The sequence below is a fragment of the Camellia sinensis genome, chromosome 14 (genome assembly GCF_055761805.1).
Source record: "Camellia sinensis isolate YWXY chromosome 14, ASM5576180v1, whole genome shotgun sequence".
In the NCBI taxonomy this organism is placed as follows: Eukaryota; Viridiplantae; Streptophyta; class Magnoliopsida; order Ericales; family Theaceae; genus Camellia; species Camellia sinensis.
Genome location: NC_138974.1, coordinates 62,778,581 through 62,803,818, shown reverse-complemented (window position 1 = coordinate 62,803,818; position 25,238 = coordinate 62,778,581). Strand labels below are relative to the sequence as shown.

At 37.2% G+C, this 25,238-nt stretch overlaps 1 protein-coding gene across 4 annotated transcripts; it reads left to right on the top strand.

The window, feature by feature from the left end:
- The first annotated feature begins 7,844 nt into the window (after window positions 1-7,844).
- LOC114296887 (histone-lysine N-methyltransferase ATX4-like) lies at window positions 7,845-24,960 on the top strand. Of its 4 annotated transcripts, XM_082907340.1 has the most exons (7): window positions 7,845-8,049; window positions 8,176-8,218; window positions 8,823-9,109; window positions 10,641-10,745; window positions 23,342-23,478; window positions 24,271-24,333; window positions 24,787-24,960. In XM_082907340.1, the coding sequence occupies exons 4-7, from the start codon at window positions 10,643-10,645 to the stop codon at window positions 24,886-24,888; spliced, it is 405 nt and encodes a 134-aa protein (XP_082763466.1). In that variant the 5' UTR covers window positions 7,845-8,049; window positions 8,176-8,218; window positions 8,823-9,109; window positions 10,641-10,642; the 3' UTR covers window positions 24,889-24,960. The 4 variants fall into 4 exon arrangements, 3 of the variants coding, with proteins under 3 accessions (XP_082763466.1, XP_082763469.1, XP_082763468.1); XM_082907343.1 differs by lacking the exon at window positions 23,342-23,478; XM_082907342.1 differs by lacking the exons at window positions 7,845-8,049; window positions 8,176-8,218 and adding an exon at window positions 8,496-8,673.
- Window positions 24,961-25,238: the final 278 nt, after the last annotated feature.

The following is a 25,238-nucleotide window of genomic DNA, read 5'->3' as shown; positions in this document are numbered from 1 at the left end:
TAGTTGAGTCAGGGATACCACAAAGCCGTTGTTTCTATGACATGCTATCCATCAAACACAGTAGGCTTGCTGCATACATGCTGGATGCAAACCTAGCAAGTCATACATGTTGAAGCCTCTTGTGTTACCTTCCAATTGTGTGATCTTGTTTGGGCAACACCCATGGTCCCGTGTTCTGGAGTAGTGGATGTAGTGTGCTTGTATAAATTCTGTGTCTCATTGTTGTTACTTATACATTGAGATGGGATATGTTTTACCATCTGCTTCTAGTTGTCACAATCACATCTTCTTGTCATGCAGCTGTCACGATTTCACCAGTCTGGTGATTTGTGTCTTTCAGATGGGGATTCTATTAATGACATTTATAAATTAGTAGATGTAAGATACTAGTTTTCTTGCCTCAACATATGTATGTTGTTCTTTTTAAATTTTATGGGCTCATCACAGAGGTCTGCATAGAGTAATTAAATTTCATAGGTTTGAACAAGTTAGTGCAGTCGTAATTGTGTAGAAGCATATGATTTTGTGTCTTAATATGGGAGGTTAGAGAGGTATTGGAGGACTGTTAGAGGGAATTCTACCATTTAACTCTGGAATATGTTTGTAGTTATTGGGGGGACTTAATCCGAGTCCAGTTTGAAATTTTTATTCGCTTTGGTAACGTATTTTTGAATTTGGTGTGGGCTTGGACAAAAATTGAGAAGTCTGAATTTGAATGACCTTAAAATTATTTGGACAATTAGATTATATTTGATCTATATCATATACACAAATGATACTATACAAAACCCTATCCTTTCACTTTCTTGAAAATGACAACATCATCGTGGTGATGCATTGGTTTCTTGATTCATCTCTTCCCTCTCTTTGTCATATAAATTATTTATTTTGATATTATTAATGATTGTGTCCAAAAAATTGTTAATATAATCAACTTTAACAAATTAGTCCGCTTAGCTACACAAAATATGTATACATATAAAAGGAAAAGGAAAAAAAACTCAAATTTGTGGGCACTTTTAGGTTGAATAATATAGGAATTATGAAAAAAAATATCATGAAATACTTTATGAAGATTTTTCGTTCTTTGATTACTATGGTGTTTTATTATATATGTAATCTAAGAGTGAAATTTTTTTTATGATCATCTTCATGATCCTTAGCATTACTCTTTCAGGTCTAGTGTGGGTTTAATTTGTTTTACTTTCAAATCAGGCTTGGCTAAGCATTCAGATCGGATTGTGAGTTGAGTTTGGACAACTCTTAGCACAATTAAGACGAAGTTTGGATATCTTTTCAACCCAACTAAATTGGCCCAAGTTGCACCCTAGAAAAATGCAACTGCCCAAATGGCAATCCATGAGAAGGGCAGACCTTTTTAAGTTCTCTTCATTCATGTTTTTATAACATTTTTTACCCATATCTTCTTCTCCAGTACCTCTAGCATTACTATTATAGTTCAAATTTTATTATGGATAGCAGCGGCAGCGGCGGCGGCATGCTCAAAACCTTTACCAGTAACTTGATGAGTAACAATGCCCTGTCTAATGTTGAAGGATTTTGACTTGAACTTGTATCTTAGGTCCAAAGCTGTTCTTGTGTTGGGCTTGTGTCCGCATTAATCAATAAAGCATCTACTTATTTGGTTGAACGTTCAGCAGTGAGAGATGATGCCCAAATTGATGAATATGATTCTAGTGGACGAACTTCGGATACTTTTAGTAATATCAAAAAATTTATATCTTAATGTTCGACCTGTGGAATATATAGTGTGGGTGTTTGGAAAGTGAGTTTTATTTGTAGGTTTTTTTAGGTATAGGATATTATTAGAGAAATTTTTTTTTTGTGTTTGGAAAGATAGTTAGGTTTTTTTGTGGTTGGAAGTGATGTTTGTGAGATAAAAAGTGAAATGATTATGGGATTTGATGTGATATTTTGTTAGGATTGATTTTTTTTTTATTTTATAACCAATTTATTTTTTAGTGAAAAAAAAAAAAAAAAAAAACGAACTTCCCAAGCAGCCAATTCCAAGGAGAGTCATGAGACACAGTTTTGAAACGAGACAGAGAACAGAGGGATTTCCCTATTTGTAGTCCTTGGATGTACCAAACTTAAAATAAAAAATAAAATAATAATAAAAAAAGGTGAAATCCTGCATAAATTAAACACTTTAATTGTTGGAATTTAAAACAAACCTTGACAAGAAGTTAGAAAGAATGGAGTGTCTCATGAGGCATGCATGACTATGTATGTAGGAATGGAGGTGGCAGAAAAACAACACGCGATTCATGCTTTTCTTGTTTTCTTCTTTTGTCATTACAGTCCCCTATATTTAGCTCCTCCAATTCTAACCCTAATATGTGGAATTGGGGGATTAAAGACGAGAGAGGAGTGTAAAACTACTTCACATGAGTTTTAATCACGTTATTGGAGTGAAATTTGACAGCCTCAATTAGGTGATGTAGCATCATTTTCTCTCTTTCTCGTCTTTAACTTTTTTTAATTTCACATCAGTATTAGGACTGGAATGGAATAAGGCGGCTGGGGAATGAATCATTTTTCTTGTTATTATTACGGTCATGTTCTTTTTTTAATTATTATTATTATTATTATTATAACAATGGTAGGTATCATGAAAAATTTTTCATGAAAATAATTATGAGAGCTTTGCGACCCTTGGATTACACTTAGAATAAAGTACCACACACTAATCAAGGTAATCTAAGGATCATAAATCTTTCATGATCATTTTCATGAATTTTTTTTTATGATCCCTATCTTTTCTCTTATTATTATTATTCATTGGAAATTAGTCAATTGACAATTTTGCAATTATCCAACACTAGCTTTCAGGTTGCTTTTTGAGTGGGGGTCTCTCATTTTTAATAAAATATAAAATGTTATTATTTGAGATAGAATAAATAAATGCAATTTGTAAGATCCTCAATATATATCAATAATGAAAAAATTAATTAAATATAATAATTGTTACTTTTTTATTTTATCGTATTTGTCTCCAAAAAAATAAACAACATATTTTGAAAATAAATCATTCATTTTTTAGAGTTAAACAAGATAAAATGAAAAAGGTATAATTATCGGATTGATTTAATTTTCTTCATAAATGATTTACATTGAGAACTCTACAAAATGAACTGTTTGAATTATCGAAACAGGACCCGTGATGGATCTCATGGGCCTTCAAGTTCTCTCAAATTGAGATGTGAACTTGAGAGAAATCCAACTCAATATTTATAATTATAAATGTGAAAATTCTAAGTTACATTTCTCAATATTTATAATTATAAATGTAAACATTCTAAGTTACATTTTGTATTTTATTGTGTACAAATCTTTGGCTGTTAATTAAAAAGCAAAATGGATATACCAAATTCGAGTTCTTTTAAAACTGATTTGTTTTGATTTCACATATGTGAATTGTGAGTTGTTTTGAATATATCTTTAAATTTTGTTTAATTTTGTGAAATTATGTTATGAAAATATCATTTTCAAAATTTTATAATAGAAATTAAAATAATATTTTGAAAATAACTGGGATGAAATTATATAGTTATGATTAATAAATTATTTATTTTTTTTAAATTCATGGATGATTTGCACTCAAAAGCCAAAAAAAAAAATTGAATCTAATCATAGAAGTTGAATATGTAATGGGCTCCAAAGACTGTAAAAATAGAAAAAATTTACAAATCAATCAGTGTGTTAGGTTTCAATTTTTTAGAAACTTGGTTTTTAGTTTTTTGTATTTTTAGTGAATATTTTTAAAATTTTAAGTAATTTTTTAGATACACCTTACGTAGATGTATTTAAAGAGTAAAATATTTGTAAAAAAATCAATAAATACACAAGAATCTAAAAAATATATTAAATTATCATTTTTTTTATATTTTTGGTATTTAGTGAATTTTTTTAAAAAAATTTCATAAATATTATACTTTTTAATTGTATTTATGTTAGGTGTATCTAAAAATTTAAAAACAATGCTTAAAATATTAAAAAAAATTAGTAAAAATAAAAAAAAAATAAAAAATTTAAAAAAGTGAATTTTGAAAATCCAAACCAAACAACTTGAATGGTATTCTTGTAAAATATTTACAAATTTATGAAAAATTTATAATTTTAATTATTAAAATTGATAAAAAAAATTTTTTTTACCGATTTGTAAATTTTTCTAGAATCTTACATTACATTGCAATTTCTCCGTAAAAATACTATATAGAAAATAAATTGATACAATACAAAAAATAAATATAATAAGAAATTGACCGAGACAAATTGCAAAGACAAATAAGCTTCAAGCTAATCACGTTTGGTTTCGTGCATGGTAAGGAATACCTCAACAACAACTAACCCATTGGTCTTTGACGAGTCTTGATTGCTTTCTAAAAAAATAAAAAATAAAAATAAATCAGTGTATTTGTTTAGTTTCAGTTTTTTAAATTCAATTTTTTGAAAACTAAATTTTTTATTTTTTTTATTTTTAATGAATATTTTTAAAATTTTGAATATTTTTTTACTTTTTTAAATATACCTTACTTAGATATATCTAAAAGATAAAATATTTGTGAAAAAATATTTTAAAAAATTAATAAATATACATAAATATAAAAATATATACTGAATTTTTATATTTTTTATATTTTTGATATTTAGTGAATTTTTTAAAGACTTTTTTTTCATGAAAATTATACTTTTTAAATATATTTATGTTAGGTGTATCTAAAAATTAATTAAAACAAAAAAATACAAAAAACAAAAAAATAAAATTTTTTAAACAGTGTTTTTAATAAATTCAAACCAAACAAAGTGATTAAAATTTAAAAGGTCATAAAGGAAAGTACAATTTGGGGCCAACTAGGTAGAAACAGAATCTAAGGATTTTGAGTGTTTCTTTCCCGATTTTAATAGAGATTTTTTATTTTTTAGCACCCACAATGGTTCCCTTTTTTCTCAAGCATTCTCCTGTATCATTGTGGATATTCTTCCTCTTCAACTAGCTTTTGGTGGTGTTCAAAGTACGACGACAATAGTGACGGAGTTAGATAGCGGTGACAGAAACGACGTCAATGATTGGTGTTGATACATATCTTGCTTAGCACTACAAGAAAAGTGGGTTTATGAGACGAAACTATTTGCGACGGCACACTTGCCATCTCAAAAAGTCACTTTTTGCGACGATAGAAAATGCCGTCTCAAAAAAGCAGAGTATTTGCGACGACACCATTTGCCGTCTAAAAAAAGCAGAGCATTTGCGACGGCACTATTTGCCGTCTCAAAAAATGAGAGTATTTGCGACGGTAAATAGTGCCGTCGCAAATATTCTCATTTTTTGAGACGGCAAATAGTGCCGTCACAAATGCTCTACTTTTTTGAGACGGCAAATGGTGTCGTCGCAAATACTCTGCTTTTTTGAGACGGCATTTTCTGCCGTCTCAAAAAAGTGACTTTCGTGTTTTTTTTTTTTGTTTTTAGTGAATATTTTTAAAATTCTCAATATTTTTTTTAAGATGCACCTTACTTAGATGTATTTAAAAAATAAAAAATTTTAAAAAAAATATTTTTAAAAATGAATAAATACATAAAAATACAAAAAAAAATGTATTGAATTATTGTAATTTTTTTTTGTATTTTTGGTATTTAATGAATTTTTAAAAGATTTTTTTTACGACTTTTATAATTTTTAGGTGTATTTATGTTAGATGTGTCTAAAAATTAAAAATATACTTAAAATATTAAAAAAATTCAGTAAAAACAATATAACACGAAAAACAAGAAAGTATAATTTTCTCAAAAGAGTTTTTTGAAAACTCTAACCTAGCATAGTGATTGTGGTTTTGAGATAGCTTCATAAATATACAGTCACAAAATGGTTTGAATAAATTCAACGATATTTTTCTGTCGCAAAAAAAAAATAAAAAATAAAAATAATGTCGTCTTACTCTTTTGATATAACATTTCTCTTTTCATTCATTTGTTCATCTTCCTGTCTCTATCTCTCTCTCTTCTCTTTATCTCTTTCACTCATCACACTTCTTTATCTGTCTGTCTGTTTCTCTCTCTCATTTTCTCTCTGTGTCTCTTGCCTATCTTTCTTCTCTCTATCTCTCTCATATGTTTTCTCTCTTTGTCTCTCTCGCTCATCTCTCATCTCTCTATCTCTCTCATTTCTTTTCTCTCTCTCTCTCTCTCATCTCTTTTCGCTCTATTTCTCTCTTTTTTTTGTCTATCTCTCGCTTATCTCTTGTTTCTCTTTTTTTTTCTATCTCTCCCTCTATCTCTCTCTCTCTTTCTCTCTTTATCTCTTTTTCTGTCTATCTCTCTCTCTCTCTCTCTCTTCATGTCTCTCTCTCACTCATCACTCTTCTCTCTCTCACTGCCTACTTGTCTATTTGTCTATTTATCTCTCACTATGTTCGCCTTGCTCACTCTCTTACTCCCATCTTCTCTATTTATCGAGCTCTTTCTCGATTTATCGATCCACTATAAGAAAATACACTTTTAGTAACCACTTTGTCTCTCTCTCTTTCGCTCATCACTCTATCTCTGTCTCTCTCTCTATCTCTCTTCTTTATCTATCTCTCACAAAATTAAAATATTTAAAAAATTGATTTGAATTAAGTTTTGAAAAGAGTTTTGAATTTTGTGTTTGATTATGAGTTTCGAAAAGTACTGATTATATTTTGAATTGAGTTTTGAAAAATGGATGTAGAATTATGATTTGAAAGCTCAAAACAAACACCATACTTAAATCAATGGGTGGAACTATGACCACTACCACTACCAGTCTCTCTGTCTCTTTTTTTTTTCTGTCTCTCTCGTTAATCTCTTTTCACTTTCTTTCTTTATCTTTTAGTTTATCTCTTACTCATCTCTTGTTTTTCTCTCTTTTTCTCTCTCTCTCTCTCTCTCACTCATCACTCTTCTCTCTTTCTGTCTGCCTGTTTGTTTGTCTGTCTGTCTCTCTCCCCCACTGTGTTCGCCTTGCTCACTCTCTCCCTCATCTCTTCTTTATTTATTGAGCTCCCTTTCGATTTATCAATCCACTACAAGAAAATGCACTTTTAGCTACCACTTTGTCTCTTTCTCGCTTATCACTCTATCTCTGTCTCTCTATCTCTTTTCTCTATTCGTCTCTCACTCATCTCTCTCTCACCACCCATATTCTCTACCACATTTACCACTACTGCAAGTGCCATTCAACTACCACCATTCTTCTATTTCTCTCTTTCACTCATCACTCTTCTTTCTCTGTCTGTTTGTCTATCTATCTGTGTGTCTTTCGTTCATCTTTCTTCTCTCTATCCCTCCCATTTGTCTTCTCTACCTGTCTCTCTCGCTCATCTCTCTTCTCTCTATCTCTCTCATCTCTTTTCTCTCTCTGTCTCTCTCGCTCATTTCTCTTTTTTCTCTCTCTATTTCTGTCTCGCCCATCTCTCTGCTCTCTATCTTTCTATTTTTCTATTCTCTCTCTCATTCATCGTTTTTCGTTCTTTCTCTCTCTTTTTGTATCACTCATCTCTTGTTTCTCTCTCTTTTTCTGTCTTTGTCTCTCTATCTCTTTCTCTCTTTGTCTGTTTGTTTCTCTCTCTCTCCTTCTCTCTCTCTCACTCATCACTCTTAATAGAAAATATTTTTCATTAAAATATTATCCTTACTTCTACCAAATAAAAAAAAATAATAATAATTTTTCATTCATTAAATATTCATTTATGATGAAAATGAAAATTATTATTATTATTTTTTATTATTTAAATATTCATTTATGATGAAAATTATTATTATTTAAATATATTTTTTTTCCCAATCCCGCCCGTTCCGTTCCCCCATTTTCTTTTATTCCCGCGCCCCCCAAAATCCCCAATCTCTTAGAACCCTAATCGTCTCCTCACTCTTTCAGTCTCATCTCAAGTTCAACTCATCACTGTCTCTCTCTCTCTCACTCTCTCGTTTCGTTGTTCTTCATATCTGCACCGATCACTCTCTGACTCTCTCGTTGTTCATCTCATCGCACCGCCGATCTACTCACAGGTAAACTGTCTCTCTCAATCTCTGTCTCTCTCTCTCTCTCGCCCCGATCGTTGTTTTTTTATATATATATATATATCAGATATCTCTCTTATCTGATCTGCCTCCCTCACTCTCTCATCTCATCAGTCTCACACTCTGGTTTTGCCTCTCTGCACCGATCGACTCACAGGTAAGCCTCTCTCTCTCTCTCTCCCTGATCTCTTATCTCTGCACCGATCGAACAGATCTGTTCTGTTTGTTTGTTTTGGACCAACAGATCTGTTCTGTTTGTTTTGGAATCTGTGTGTTTGTTTTGTTTTGGAATCTGATCTGTTCTGTTTATTTTATTCTGCACCGATCACTCTCTGTGTGTTTGTTCTTAAGGAATTTGTTGAATCTGTGTGTATGTATGTTAATCAGATTCATGTTGGTTTTGTTGAATTTGTTCTTAAGAAATTTGTGTATGTATATATGTATGTTAAGAAATTTGTTTGAATTTGTTCTTAAGAATTTTTGTTGAATCTGTTTATGTATATATGTATGTTAAGAAATTTGTTCTTAAGAAATTTGTTCTTAGTTGTGTTGAATCTGTGTATGTAGATGGGTTGAGGATTGGGACTATAACAAAATTGTTATTTGCAACAGGTGTTACTATTCTTCATGAATCTTTATGCTTAATCATCACATTTTATGCATTTGAATTACAATTTATTTGTTGAGATGAGATAGCACCTGATTTAAGAACTCTAGTAGAATCATCTGAGTCAATTTTATTTTTAACTTGTTGAGTTCAGGTGTCAAATAGCAGTCCATCAAGAGTGCTATGGAGCAAACAATGTTCAGGATTTTACATCATGGGTTTGCAGAGCATGCGAAACTCCTAATGTTGAGAAGGAGTGTTGTCTCTGCCCTGTTAAAGGCATTCCCATTGATATCCTTATTTATGCGTTAAATACCTAGTTTCATTTTCTGTTTTTTGATTCTCATAGATTTGAATACTGCTTCTGCAGCTTTTGTAGATGTTGAGAAAATGGAGCCTGCAGTTGGACTTCTTAGAATTCCATCACATTCTTTTGTAAAGGTATGAGTCTTATTTAAAATCATTGTAGAAATGTTGTTTCTAACTGATACAGTGACGCAGCCGACACTACAATGATAAAATTTTGTCAGCAGTGCTTCAAGGCTGGAATATAATTTAGTGTTATACAGTTATTAGAATTTTTTTTTATTTTTTTTTATTATCTTTGAATGAATTATTATTCATAAATATGACAAAAAAAATATATAAAATTATATAGCCGTGTGGTGTCCTTTTTTTCCAAAAAAGATACGATGTTAAAGTGTCTGTGCTTCTTATGCCAGGAAAACATGCGGTTTTAGTGGGTTTGAAATAGTTTGGATGTGAATCATGAACTAGAATGCAAATTGACAGATTGAGTTTTAATCCATGATTAATCTGTGGATCAATTAATTTCAGTTTGAAAATTCCCCCAGCCACTCATGGATTAGCCAATAATTGAATAACACATAAACTACTAGTGTACCATGCTCACCTAGTATCCTCCATCACCTTGCTAGCTCATTGTGTCTCCGTGTATAATAATAAAACAACAACGCTTTTTGAAGGATTTGAATTTGAACTTGTCACTTTTATGAATTAAGAGAAGCTTCTACTGCACCACTTGACTCCATTTTTTGTTATTTGATTAAGTATCTTGATATTATTGAACTTACAAAACATTAAGTACTGAATCAGCTAGTAAAAGCATCTAGATATTTAGTATAAAAATTATATGACTCAAAAATTATGCAAATAATTACTAATATAATCTTAATTATATTAAAATATAACAATACTTAAATAAATTATTTTTAAAAAAAATAATATGATATATAAAATTATATAATATAGATGCTCTCATGGTGCTCTCGATCTTTGCCGAATTAGTTACTTGGGCATGGACACACTACCATGATAATTTTGAAAAAATAGAAGACATGGCATGTGAGGGACACATGCAAAAGATATATTTGTATTATTTTTCATATATATGATTTTCATTCAAAGATGATAAACATTAATTTTTTAGGTTTAAAGTATGAGGGATTAATATGTATAAATTTATGTTGTATCCAAATTTATTTTTTCAAACTTATTATGTGTGTGTCCACCTAGGTGTCCAAAGTGTGCCTGGGTCAATTTTTTGAAAAAAATAATAGGACACAGAGTGTTTGACGAGTGTCAGTGTGTGACAGGCACTCTAACTTCTTGGAAGTGTATATGCTTCTGATTTTAGAGTATACGTTAGATGATAAATGTATAATTGCTATTTAGTGGAACAAGGTGCCATTAATGTTATGCCTTTGGTTTTTTTACCTCCTCTACATGAATCCACACAAAAAATGGTAATTGTACATCTAGGATCCACCATATTTAGAAAAGAAATGGACCCACTATTATTTTTTTGAATATGATGGCTCCTGCATGTACAGTGTTTGTTGTGTGAATCTACATAGGAGGCTGAAAAAAAAAACAGTGAAATACATCTAGTGATATGCCCTCATGTTTCTAACCTTCTATTCTAAACGTGATACATTTGTTTGAACTGCAGCCATGTGTTATTTGCAAGCAGACTCATGGTTCTTGTACTCAGTGTTACAAGTGTGCCACTTCTTTTCATTCAATGTGTGCATTGAGAGCAGGATATCGCATGGAAGTAAGTTTGCCATGTTTCTTTTTCTATTATGAACAAATAATTTTGAGAAACTACACTATTTTTATAGGCTACTTAAGCTATCGAAATTATTATTTGGAGTTCAGAATGGTTTACAATAAATTTACAACACGTCCGTATTCATATGCATTTTATGATGATTATCTCATTCAATTCTTGAGTTGGAATAAATAAACAGAATACCTTGTTGAGAGGGTAATTTTTGGGAAAAATTGGGCCGAGCTGAGAGTTGGGCATTAAGGCCCAAAACGCGTAGGACTGCGTAAAAAGGCCGTGCTGAATACTCCGACCTAGAGGGCAAGGTTATTCCGGCCTTGGGGAGACAGAGTTACTTCGGCCCAAGGAGGTGAGTTTATTCCGGCTCAAGAAGAGATAGTAGCTTCGGCCCAAGGAAGAGTAAGGCTACTCCAATCCAGAGACAACTCGGAGTAGGTCTGGTCTTAGAGTCAGTCCGGTCGCAGTATGTTCTGGGAGGACCGGTTTCAGAGTTAGTCCGGTCATGACACAATCTGGTTAGGTCGGTCAAAACTTGTTACTTGGAAGTCTGATCTAAGCATACCAAGGCTGAACAGGGACAGCCGAAGTAATGAGTTAAAGGAGAAGACCGAGCTAAGGATAGTTCGGCCTTCTCTGTGGCTCAACATAGCCCGTGTTATTTCGGCCATGTGGTAGTTCGGCCATGAAGAAAACCATCCCACTTGGTTTAAGCAGTGGGGAGGGTGTAAAAGGATAAGCATTATCCTTAGGAGAATGAATCCTAGGAGGACTCTGCATGGAGAAGTACAAGTCCTACTAGGATTGTGCCACGGGAAACTTATAAAAGCCTACAAACATCACCTTGGAGGAGGTAATTGAACACAATCTTTCTGAGAACTTAGAGCTTTGTCTATTTGTCAAGTTTTCTGACTTAGGCATCGGAGAGGTTTCCGGCACACACCCGCCGGCTAGCTCACGTTTGTGTTTTCAGGTGACAAAGCGACGTCGTACGGAGGAGCGTGGACTTGGTCAACAGGATTATACGAGGAGAATTATTTCCTCCCCGTACAATTGGCGCCGTCTGTGGGAAGAACAGACAAGAACAAAAACCTCTTGACTAAGCTTCTCCTTTCTCGCAAATCAATGGCACACATTGAAGACTTGCCACAGTCCGCCGTCGACGGACTAACTCCAGAAGGGGGCGCAAGGCGTGAAGGATTACCTGCTGTCCCTCCCATGGCGGACTTGGAGCCCCAACAACATAATTCCAGGAGGAGTGGCAGGGGAAGGCGGAATGGCAGCCCTCGTCACTCTCCAAGTCCCGACAGACAAAGGAGGAGGATTGATCCTCAAGCCCTGGAAGATCGCGTAAAGGAACAGGATGAACTAATCCGAAGGATGGCGGCAGACATGGAGGCTTTAAAACGCCAGATGAAGACTAAAGATGTGGCGACAGGAGAGGGGCGCAAGCATAAAACGCCCCCTCGCCACTCAGAGAATCATAGTAGGAATACTACGCCCTCCCAAGGAGAGAGCAGAAGCCTCAGGACAGGCGACACTCACTCCTTGTCTTCAAGAACTCGTCACTCCAGGTCTGAGAGGACGAGATCCGAAAGATCATACACTGAAGGAAGCACGTATTGGCCTTCACATTCACACCAAACCAGATCTAGACAAACAGAGCTGCCCAGGTCATCCGACTTACGAACCGTGCTAGAAGAGAAAGCACGATGCAAGGAGGATGCCAGGGCAAGAGATCCACACCGTGTTTCGGCCTTACAACGGTTGGCTCCTCGGACGCATGGAAGCGTCGAGGTTGGAATGCCAATACCGCGACCGGCCTACGAACCAACGGACAAGGCATTGGCAAGACTACAGACTTCGCCGTTTGTCCCAGCAATCGAAAACGCTCCCCTACCATCAAGCTTCCTTCAGCCGAAGTTCAATACATATGAAGGGAAGACGGATCCGTATTCTCACCTGAGCCACTTTCGCCAAGTCATGGCTGTGTACAGGCGAAACGAGGCCTTAATGTGTATACTCTTCCCGTCAAGTCTTGGCGACCTAGGCTTGACTTGGTTCGAAAAGCTCCCAGAGGGCAGTATAGCCTCCTGGGCCCAATTGGCAGAAGCGTTCGTAACAAGGTTTCGGACAAATACTAAAACACCGGTGGAGATAGACCAGTTACTCTCCATCGACATGGGTGAAAAAGAGACCCTCAGATCTTACAACAGTCGCTACTGGGAGACATTCAACCAGATTGGAGACTGCCCCACCAATCTAGCCATTGCGCAGTATAAAAGAGGCCTTCCAGTAGGGAACAGACTAAGGGATTCGATTACCATGACGCCACCCCTCACCATGGAGGCCCTGATGGAGAGAGTACATCAGCACATCAGGGTAGAAGAGGATGGTGCACGTGCAAAAGCAAAATCTAGTACAACCACAATACCAGAAAAGAAGACCTCAGCAAAGGTCAATACAGTAGATCGACAGAATAAAAACGGACGCGGTAGACGAGATAACGGAGAAGATCCAGATAAAAAATGGTTGAGAATCCGCACTGCCATAACAACGGTGTTCAAGAAACCAATATATCGAATTCTGAGCGAAATAAGAGATGAGCCTTTCGTCAAGTGGCCAGCCAAGCTAGGAGAAGCCCAGAAAGACTACGACGACAGATCACGGTGCACCTTCCACCAAGAAAAAGGGCACCGAACTGAGAATTGCACGCCACTGAGACAGCACTTGGAAGAATTGGTGGCAGCAGGACACTTGGATAAGTACATTGAAGGAGGGACGCAGCCAGCCCCCCAGGACCATAATAACCACCCCAATGGAATGCCAATAGACGCCCCGCCTCAAGGCGTCATCAATGTCATACATGGAGTCTTTGAACCTGAGCGTGTATGCGAGCTCAGGGGATCGATCAAAAAGGCAGAACACTTTAGAGAAGTACTAAGTGCCCAACCAGCCATCAAGAAAGGGAAGACGGAGGCAACAAACGTCATGACTTTTTCTGACAAAGACTTGGAACGAATTTACTGCCCCCACAATGATGCCCTGGTCGTCACTCTCCGAGTCAAGGATTTTGACGTCAAGCGGATTCTGATTGACCAAGGTAGTTCATGTGAAATCATGTACTACGAGACATTCAAGCAATTGAAGCTGCAAGACAAAGACTTGGCACCTGCCGTATCTCCCCTAATTGGGTTCAACTCCATGCCAGAATGGCCCGTCGGCAAAATCATTCTTCCAGTCAGAGCAGGAACCGTGACAAAACAAGTGGAGTTCTGGGTATTGAAGGTCCCCTCCACTTACAACATCATCTTAGGCAGAACATGGCTGCATGCCATGCGATCAGTGGCGTCATCCTACCACCAAGTAATGCGGTTCCCCAACAACACCGGCATAATTGAAGAAGTCTATGGAGATCAGATCATGTCAAAGCAATGCTTCGTCACGGCGAATGGCAGCCGCGCCGCCAAAGGATATGTTCATTCGATGGAAGAACCGGAGAGTAATGAGCTATTCGCAGATGTCGGAAAAACGGCGGATCGGAAAGCAGTGGAGGACCAGGAGATGGCAAGTTAAGGCCAAACTGAGACGGTCCTTACAAAGTGGTTTGGTTAACAGACAAAGGGGCATACCACCAAGACAAGGACGGCAAAGCAATCCCTAGGCCATGGAACACGGCCAATCTCAAGTTATTTTATTCTTTCTTCTTCAAAGACGTGTAATTTTTTCTTTCTTCAATAAAACAAGCGATTCTTTTCAGCATGAGTTGTTCTCTGTAAAAGTTAGCTTTAGTGAAGATTAGGTACATAGTAAGCATTTTATTCTAAGTTAGCTGGAAAAACTAACTTAGAGGTTGGCTGGAATAAACCAACACCCCTCCTAAGCCCAGGATAAGGATCCAGGCTGCAGGACGTTTGGTCGGAATAACCAAACTTTATTCTAAGTTAGCTGGAAAAACTAACTTAGAAGTTGGCTGGAATAAACCAACACCCCTCCTAAGCCCAGGATAAGGATCCAGGCTGCAGGACGTTTGGTCGGAATAACCAAACTTTATTATAAGTTAGCTGGAAAAACTAACTTAGAGGTTGGCTGGAATAAACCAACACCCCTCCTAAGCCCAGGATAAGGATCCAGGCTGCAGGACGTTTGGTCGGAATAACCAAACTTTATTCTAAGTTAGCTGGAAAAACTAACTTAGAGGTTGGCTGGAATAAACCAACTCTTTGTACTCTTCAGCCGAAGCAAGTGCAAGGCTGAAGAGTGGTTGGCTGGAATAAACCAACTCTTGTTACTCTTCAGCCGAAGTAAGTGTAAGGCTGAAGAGTGGTTGGCTGGAATAAACCAACACTTGTTACTCTTCAGCCGAAGTAAGTGTAAGGCTGAAGAGTGGTTGGCTGGAATAAACCAACTCTTGTTACTCTTCAGCCGAAGTAAGTGCAAGGCTGAAGAGTGGTTGGCTGGAATAAACCAACACTTGTTACTCTTCAGCCGAAGTAAGTGTAAGGCTGAAGGGTGGTTGGCTGGAATAAACCAACTCTTGTTACTCTTCAGCCGAAGTAAGTGTATGGCTGAAGAGTGGTTGGCTGGAATAAACCAACACTTATTACTCTTCAGCCGAAGTAAGTGTATGGCTGAAGAGTGGTTGGCTGGAATAAACCAACTCTTGTTACTCTTCAGCCGAAATAAGTGTAAGGCTGAAGAGTGGTTGGCTGAAATAAACCAACACTTGTTACTCTTCAGCCGAAGTAAGTGTATGGCTGAAGAGTGGTTGGCTGGAATAAACCAACACTTGTTACTCTTCAGCCGAAGTAAGCGTATGGCTGAAGAATGGTTGGCAGGAATAAACCAACACTTGTTACTCTTCAGCCGAAGTATGTGTCAGGCTGAAGGGTGGTTGGCTGGAATAAACCAACACTTGTTACTCTTCAGCCGAAGTAAGTGTATGGCTGAAGAGTGGTTGGCTGGAATAAACCAACACTTGTTACTCTTCAGCCGAAGTAAGTGTATGGCTGAAGAGTGGTTGGCTGGAATAAACCAACTCTTGTTACTCTTCAGCCGAAGTAAGTGTATGGCTGAAGAGTGGTTGGCTGGAATAAACCAACACTTGTTACTCTTCAGCCGAAGTAAGTGTAAGACTGAAGAGTGGTTGGCTGGAATAAACCAACACTTGTTACTCTTCAGCCGAAGTAAGTGTATGGCTGAAGAGTGGTTGGCTGGAATAAACCAACTCTTGTTACTCTTCAGCCGAAGTAAGTGTATGGCTGAAGAGTGGTTGGCTGGAATAAACCAACACTTGTTACTCTTCAGCCAAAGTAAGCGTATGGCTGAAGAATGGTTGGCAGGAATAAACCAACACTTGTTATTCTTCAGCCGAAGTAAGCGTATGGCTGAAGAATGGTTGGCTGGAATAAACCAACACTTGTTTCTCTTCAGCCGAAGTAAGTGTATGGCTGAAGAGTGGTTGGCTGGATTAAACCAACACTTAGTACTCCTCAGCCGAAGTAATTATGTCGGCTAAGGAGTGGTTGGCTGGTAAGTATAGTTTAACCAACCAAAAACCGAAATAACACTTGGAGTAATAGAAGACATTACAAAAGGCAAGCATACACACAATAACCGGAATAAAAGGAGAAGGGGGCTTAGTTCGGTTACAAAGGAGAAAAAGTAAAAAAGTCAAGAGAAAAGTTCATCAATTTCAGCGTCGAAAACCGCATCGGCATCAACTTGAAGACCGGTCTCCGGAGGGAGCTCATTCACACTAGGGTGAGCCACTTCGGCTACGGTTCCACTGGGAGGATCAACAGTTAGGTCTTCAGCAGTGGGCACCGACCGAACTGGCTGGTCCACATTTTCGGCCGGAGTATCTTCATCAGAGGCATCATCAGAGTCAGAGCCTTCCAAAAACTGTTGTTGCAGAGCGGCCGCGTACTCCGCCAGGGACTTCGGTATAAAATAATCTGGACGGTTGAAGACCTCGGTCTGTTGATCTTGACCGAGCTTCTCCACTGCCGCCCTCCAGCCGCATTTGAAGAACAGCTCCTTTGCAGCGTCACATTGTTGGGCGTAAGCATCCTCAGCCCTCTTGAAACCTTGTTTCTCAGCCTCCTTCGCCTTCTCCTTCATTTCGGCGTCTTTCTTTCTTTCAAGCTTTACCAGCTCACGCAAGTACTTGTCCTTCAGCACAATGGCAGTCTTTTGCTTTTCGGCCTCGGCCGAACTAACCATTCCGGTCAAACGACCGACCTCACCTCGGAGTTCGGCCATTTCCTTTCTGGCCGACTCTAGTTCGGCCGATTTCGCCTCTGCCTCGGCCGCCGCTTGCCTTGTCACTTTCCTCAGCTCCAGTACTCTCCTGTGAGTGATTTGGTTCTTTTGAATGGCCTGACAAAGCAAACAACTTCCCTTTAACCGAAGAAAGAGCTAAAAAGAAAAAGAAACATAAACAGAAAAGCAACCGAAGTCACTAACCAGAATCATGGATTTAGTAGCAGACCGGATGGACTTCAGCTCGGTGGTTAACTGTTTTTGGTGATGTTCCATGTCTTTGGGCAGACACACGCTCTTGGCCAGGTTGATGGCCAACAGGTGGTCTTTCTCAGCAACGACCGAGTCTGTGTCTAGAATGACTCGGTCGTTGAAGGTTAGTTTCGGTGCCCAGCAGCCGATAGTTCGGTCGGAAGACTCCGGTTGGGGGCTCGGTGGTAAGCTCGGCTGAATAGGAGTTTCTTCATCAATCAGAACTCGTTCGGGTTCGGAAGTTCGGGCACGTTTGGTTCGGCGGGAAGAGGATGGCTGTTGGGAAGGAAGGGCGACAACAGCAGGTTGCGGTTGGCTGGGAGGCGCCACTTCGGGCCTAGCTGTTTCGGTAAGAAGGGCCCTGACCCTGCTCCTTTTCGCCATCTCTTCTTCTGCGGTTAGAGGGACAAGTCTTATCTCGGGCAAAGTTGGGTCCGGTTCCGGTGCCTCCTCAAGAAGGAAGTCAGTCACCTTTGCTTTCCGTCGACCGCTGTAACGGTAGGTCGGTTCGAAATTTAGAAGCTTGGCCCAATCCCTTTCTTTAACTCGGAAAGCGGCTCGCAAGACTCCAAGGTTAGGATAGCTATACAAGGAATGGAGATGGGCGAAATCTGCAAAAAAGAGAAGTGTTAGTTCGGCTAACAAACTAAGCAACCGAGATAACTTACAAAGCAGAAGACCGAAGTAAAATTACCAGGCTCTCCCATTTTCCAATTTATAGGTCGGCCAGGAATTTGAGCCTGAAAATCCTCAAAGTTCCCAGAGACCCAAAAGAAATCATCATCATTGAGATCTTTATCCGGAGTATGTTTAATTATCTTCTCTCGACGACGACGAATTCTAAGGTAGTAGACCCACCCAGCATTCTTTGAGCCAATAGAGTATTGATGAAAGATCTCGGCCAAACCAAGATTCAGTCCGGTTTGGTGGTTTAATGCGGCTATCCCCATTATAATACGGTATGTATTGGTGGATAGTTGGGTGGGACATAACCTAGTCTGTCTGAGAAATTCGCAGATTAGCGGTTGGACAGGAAACCGTAGTCCGGTCTCTATGATGGATTGAAGGGTAAAAGGCACGAAGCCTTCATTGTTCCAGGGGGTAGCGTCTTTTTCGGCCAACGCCAGATGGACATCGTCAGGAATCTGGTAATCTTGCCTAAATTCGGCCATGCCACCAGGGGTTTCGACTAAATATCTATACTTACCCATTGTCGTATAATTTATGAATAAATTATTTCGGTACAAAAACTAGGCTCAGTAGCTCGGTTGAGCACACGCAGGAGTGCCTGGGCAACCTAAGTCTGCAAAGTAGAAAACAAAGGGGTTAAGCACAGATCGTTGGACCGCGCTACAAATTATAAGCAAGATATACAAATCCTACTTCGGTTTAGCGGGCTGGTTCTACCTCGGCTCATCAGAAGGTTTCTTAGCTCGGTTTCGAGCAGTTTAGACCGGTTTAACGTCTAGGGGCAGCTTTCTGAGTTCGGTCCAAAAATCTAAGAAAGCTGGTTTAGTCCCAAGGCCTAAATCGGTTGCGATGTGAGGAAAGTTACTCCGGCTGAGCCCTAGGGGCGGCTTTCTGAGTTCAGTTTCAGAACTAAGAAAGCCGGCTTGGCCCCAAGGTCTTAGCTCGGTTGGGGACCGAAGTACCTAGTTCGGTATATGCAAGCTTGTTCGGTAATCTTATCTTGGCTAGAGTGGTTCAGAGGAAACTACTGACATTCCTACAAGTTCTAGTTCGGCTATTGACTACCGAAGTCTACGTATTAGGGGCAAACAGAATCATAGTTCGGTCGCAATGTGATTTTGGATCTAAGGCTTGTTTTTCTACATAACAGTTCATACACATACAAGTTCTATTCATTTTTTCATGAAAGTACAGAAGCAAAAACAAGGAATACACGAGCATGCTTCACCCAGATAGAAAAAACAGAAATGAAGAAAACAACAACAACAAGTTTTCTCAGAACTTACCAGTTTGGAGAAGAAGAAGTTGAAGACGAAGCAGTGGCAGCAACGGAAGCACGAACACAGTAAGCTTAAAGCTCAAGAACTCGAGCAGCCAAAAAAGCAGAGGGAGAGTATGAAGGTGGTAAAAGTGAAGATACCCTAGCCTTAGGGTTCACTTTTGTTAGAGAGCCCAAAATTTGGGCGGGAACCGTCTCGACATCTCAAAGCACGAAGACGGCGTGACAGCCGTCCTTAGCCCATCAGAGCCTGCTACGTGTCACTGGAATGGGAAGCGTTACAGACACTATGATTGAAGAGACGTTTTTGACCGGACATAGTGTTACCCGAGGTAAACTTAGTTCGGCTGGAAAGGCTAAAAGGGTTTTTTAGCTCGGCTGAAAAAGCGTAACAAACTCCAGCTCGGCCAAAAGGCTGGTAATCCCAATCGTGTTGCACAGATGGAATTAAGGGGCAATTGAGAGGGTAATTTTTGGGAAAAATTGGGCCGAGCTGAGAGTTGGGCATTAAGGCCCAAAACGCGTAGGACTGCGTAAAAAGGCTGTGTTGAATACTCCGACCTAGAGGGCAAGGTTATTCCGGCCTTGGGGAGACAGAGTTACTTCGGCCCAAGGAGGTGAGTTTATTCCGGCTCAAGAAGAGATAGTAGCTTCGGCCCAAGGAAGAGTAAGGCTACTCCAATCCAGAGACAACTCGGAGTAGGTCCGGTCTTAGAGTCAGTCCGGTCGCAGTATGTTCTGGGAGGACCGGTTTCAGAGTTAGTCCGGTCATGACACAATCTGGTTAGGTCGGTCAAAACTTGTTACTTGGAAGTCTGATCTAAGCATACCAAGGCTGAACAGGGACAGCCGAAGTAATGAGTTAAAGGAGAAGACCGAGCTAAGGATAGTTCGGCCTTCTCTGTGGCTCAACATAGCCCGTGTTATTTCGGCCATGTGGTAGTTCGGCCATGAAGAAAACCATCCCACTTGGTTTAAGCAGTGGGGAGGGTGTAAAAGGATAAGCATTATCCTTAGGAGAATGAATCCTAGGAGGACTCTGCATGGAGAAGTACAAGTCCTACTAGGATTGTGCCACGGGAAACTTATAAAAGCCTACAAACATCACCTTGGAGGAGGTAATTGAACACAATCTTTCTGAGAACTTAGAGCTTTGTCTATTTGTCAAGTTTTCTGACTTAGGCATCGGAGAGGTTTCCGGCACACACCCGCCGGCTAGCTCACGTTTGTGTTTTCAGGTGACAAAGCGACGTCGTACGGAGGAGCGTGGACTTGGTCAACAGGATTATACGAGGAGAATTATTTCCTCCCCGTACACTTGTCTATGGTGTTTAATAGAAATCTGTTTTCATATTTGTATGACCATCAGATCATTGCATCTTATTATGTTCATCTTTGTAATTATATAGTAGTTAATTTTTTATGTTTTTCTGTAATTAAAATATTAACACCATTATATTGTCATTAATTATTTTTATTTTGTTATTTTCAGATATTTCCCGAGTAGTAGTTTGCTTCTTGTGGAATGCGAGCGTGTAAAGATTATAACTTTTGTTTTTGTAACCCACGGAAGAATCAAAACGAAAACTTTTGGTTTTGATTTACGTTATTTAGATTTGTGAACAACATTATGTATGTATTATGCAACATTATGTAATGGGATAATTTTTATTGTTATGAATTTTTATTTATGTATTGTTATGAATGGAACAACATTATGAATTTTCATTATGTGTTAACTTTTGTTTATGTATGTATTTATATTATTATGTAATTATTGGGTTTTTTTTAGTTATTTTTCATTTAATATAGGTTATTTTCATATTTTTAATAATTTTAATACAGTTTTTTTTTTTTTTTTTTTTTTTTGAGACGGCAGCACACACCGTCTCAAAAAGAAAATTGAACCAGGGTTTTTTGCGACGGCACGTTACTGTCGCAAACGATAGGGAATTGGTTGACAAGTAAAGCCTTTAGCGACGATGTTATTGCCGTCGCCAATAGTCCTTTAGCAACGGTTCAAGTGCGGTCTCAAATAAACTTTTAGCGACAGTATTTTTTGCCGTCGCAAAAACCCCTTTTAGCGACGGCAACACAGTACCGTCTCAAAAAAATTCAGATTTTCACGCGTTATTTGCGACAGAATTATTCCATTGCAAAAAAGGCATTTTGCCGTCGCAAAAAAAAGGCGACGGTGTCATGCTGTCTCTAAAACCCTTTTGCAACTTCCTTTGTTGCGACCCCCTACTTATCATCGCAAAAAGCCACTTACCGTCGCAAAAAACTTTTTGAGACGGCGTTTGAGGTATTTGCGACGGCGTTTTACCGTCGCAAAAAAGCAATTTTTTTGTAGTGTAGGTCGATATAGATCTAATTTTTCAAATCATATTTATGAGAAGATCAGTGACTTTCTTTAGATTGTAGATGATTTTTTATCGAATTTATTTTTTGTTCTTTATTTGACCCTTGAAACTTTTATTGTTTTTATTTTACTTTATATATTGTTTGCTTTATTTTAGTATAACTATTTTTTATCTTTCTAAAGAAGAAAAAATACTATGATGAATGACGGTACATCTAAAATTATAACATTTAAGAGATAAGAGATTATCGTAAATATAAATATAAATTATTGTAAATTTAATAATTTTTAAGAAGCATTAAACATGAATTGTGTTGTGTGTTGTTTGTATGAGAGTTCTTAATAGCACCTTTTATCTCGGGACACCTTTTTATAAATTCCTTTTTAATTACTTATGTTACATTTAGTTCACATTATTTTTTTATATTTCAATAAATCCTATGGGTGACATAGTTATCAAAATACCTCCTAATAATATTCACATTTACAGTATGAATTTTTCGTAATATGAATGTTTACACTATTAATGTGAATGTTCACACCATCAGTGTGAATGTTAACATGTCAATGTGCATATTCACATTGTAAAATATGAATGTTCACATCACCAAATTATTAACCGTTCAAAAATATTTGTAGGGGTAAAAATGCCCATAAAATACTTTAAATATGAGAATTAGGATTTGATATATTAAATATTGAAATAATAAGACCTATTAGAATATCTTATGGACTAATTAAAATACAAACATTAAAAAAAAAATTCTAATAAATCCCCCCTTTATCTTACGTCTGCCACCTTCTCTATTTATTTTTATTATAAATGTATTCTAACATAAAATATTAATTTTATCAATATTCACTACCTTCTCTAGTCTCTTCATCTTCCTCAAAAATCAACTACCATTAAAAACATGAAAAAGATAACAACAAACAACAATAAAAATAAAAATTTCATAATTCAAATGTATATAATAGTAAATAAATTATATACAAAATTTTGATGTTTGAGAGATATTTGGGTGTGGTTGGTTATCAATTTGATGTATTTTGTGCGATTTTGGAAAAAAACAGAATTGAAATACCATTCGACTCTGATTTACCGAACAAATCAAAATTATTCGACCTTTAGCAGCTAAATATTTTAAGGTTATTCGAACTACTAAGGTTGAATGTGATCAATTTTATCAATTTTGCCTCGTTTAGTCCGTTATAACTAGACAAATTTGGTTTATTTGGCCATTTCTAGTTGAACAAATCAAGTTCATTAGCCATGATTATCCGAACAATAATCGAACATAGGAAAAAGTGTTTGAAAATGATTGTTGGGGTGAGAAATGGTTGCTGCTAGACGACGGCGGAGATACAAAAGGGGGTTGGGGGCGGGGGTGTGGTGGTAGAGTGTGACAACCACCTCCTTAATTAATTAAGCTAATTATGTGAATTATGTTGATTACGAGGTTATGTGTTAATTATGTGTCACGTGTTATATGTATCGTGTTATCGTGAACAGAAATGTATAGATATGAATTGAACTTGTCTAATTCAATAATTTAAACAAGTTAAAATTAAATATTTAGAGTAGGTAATTAGAGCCTAATTCACTTTAGTGTGATTTAATATGATTGCATTGGATTACAATGAGATTTGCATTAATTTGTTGTAATTAAGTCAATATGACTTATTAGCCTAAATTGAAAATTAAGTATAATATTATTAGACTCATCAATTGAATAGGAATAAAAGAGAGGTATAGTGGACATTGTAGAGACAAGACCTTTGAGAGAAAGAGAGAGAATTCTAGAGAGGGAGAGAAAGAGTTCAAGAAGAGGAAGAAAAGAACCAAACAACCTTCAACAATTTGGTCACTCAAGGTAGGAATTCTTCTTTAATTTCAAGAAATTGAGATATTATACACATAATCCTTTAGGTTTTGAGTTGAAATAGGATGAATTTCATGATTAATTAGAGGTTTTGGTCATGTTATTAGGAGTTTAGAACATGCATGCCTTAATATGGAAATATTGAATGAACTAGCTCCTAAATTCACCATGCATGACATAAGTTCATGGAATTCTTGATCATACATTTGTTTTTTCTTGCATGAGTTTTCAAAATTGAGGGGAAACTCTAAGAGATTTGAGGATTTGAAACTCAAGAATGTAACTTCTATGAATTTACATCTCAATTCAAGACTTGAACCTTTTGCATGGAAAACTTAGTTTGATTTGAAGTCATGGTTTTTATTTGACGATAGAAATTGTTAGTTCAACATGTTTTTGTGAGTTTTGGACTTTGAATTGCATGAAAATGAAGTTTGAAATTGCGAAAATTAAGCTTCAAAACTTGGACAGATTTTCAAACTGAATTTACCCACTTCGGCACGTACGGCCTGAGGCCTCGCACGTGCGGGAAATAGGACACAGAAGCGACACATACTGCTTTAATTGCACGTGCGGTGGCATTTTCGCACCTGCGGCCAGTGCTTCCGGGTCTCCGTTAGCATGGTTTTCGCATGTATTTTACGTTCATATGCATTTCATGGACATAAAAGAGAATAAAGAACGGATAAGACTAACCGAACAAATAAACATCAAATAGGTATATAACCGACTGAATAAATTGAATGTAAATTTGAGTTGTTGTACTTGAATTTGGTTATGTAGGTCGAACACCGAATCATAGTCACGTGTTTTAAGGAGCTAACTGTGAGTAACAACATTGTAAAGGTATGTTCAATTTATAATTATTTTCTAATCGATAAATCGCACAGTTTTATGAAATAATATTGTTTACTGAATGAATGATCGACCTATTTTATGAACTGTAATCACGGCATCCACAGCATCTTTTACTGCTACTGCTACTATTACTGTTACTGTTACTGCTACTGCTACTGCTACTGTTACAAAGATCTCTGTCAATTCCAATCTTTGGAACTACTGTTTATTGTGTTGATGGCCATCATACATGATTGTTTCGGTCTTTAAGATTTACTGTACTGTTTTGCTATTGGATGTATCACGTATGACTGCTATGATTTCGAAATGACTGATATGTTATGAGATACTAATTGAGGAAATGATCTACTGATGAATTGACTAGTTCAATTACTGTAAGGATATCATTCATAACTCCTTTACATAGTTGTTACTCACTGTTTAATATATATATATATATAGGTGTTCAAGCACCAGACTGAACTTAGTGGCGTCGACCTGAACCCAGTTTTGTCAAGCCAACTACTGTATCTCGCTACGAGGTTCCAAGCCGTCAAGTGTTAAGGCTTTTGGGTGTTTCAATTTGTCCATTTGAAAATGTGATCTATGTTATGGAGCTTTTGTTTAAGACTTTGTTTTGACCCTTTTTTTTTGGGATTTAATTCCTAAACTGTGGACTATGTGAATATCTGTATATATTATATAAAGTTTGTTTTGTTCATTTAAGTTCTCATAGCTCATTGGATGATTATTTTATTATTAATTGGCTTCCGCCAGCCTCTTTTACTGTATTACTATAAAGCAGGCCTTTGGTAATCTCAGATTACTAGCCAGTTACGACACTAAACATTTAGGGGCAGGTTTGGGTTGTGACAGAGAGGTAGCCAGAGGTGAAGGTGGCGGGAGAGGGGATT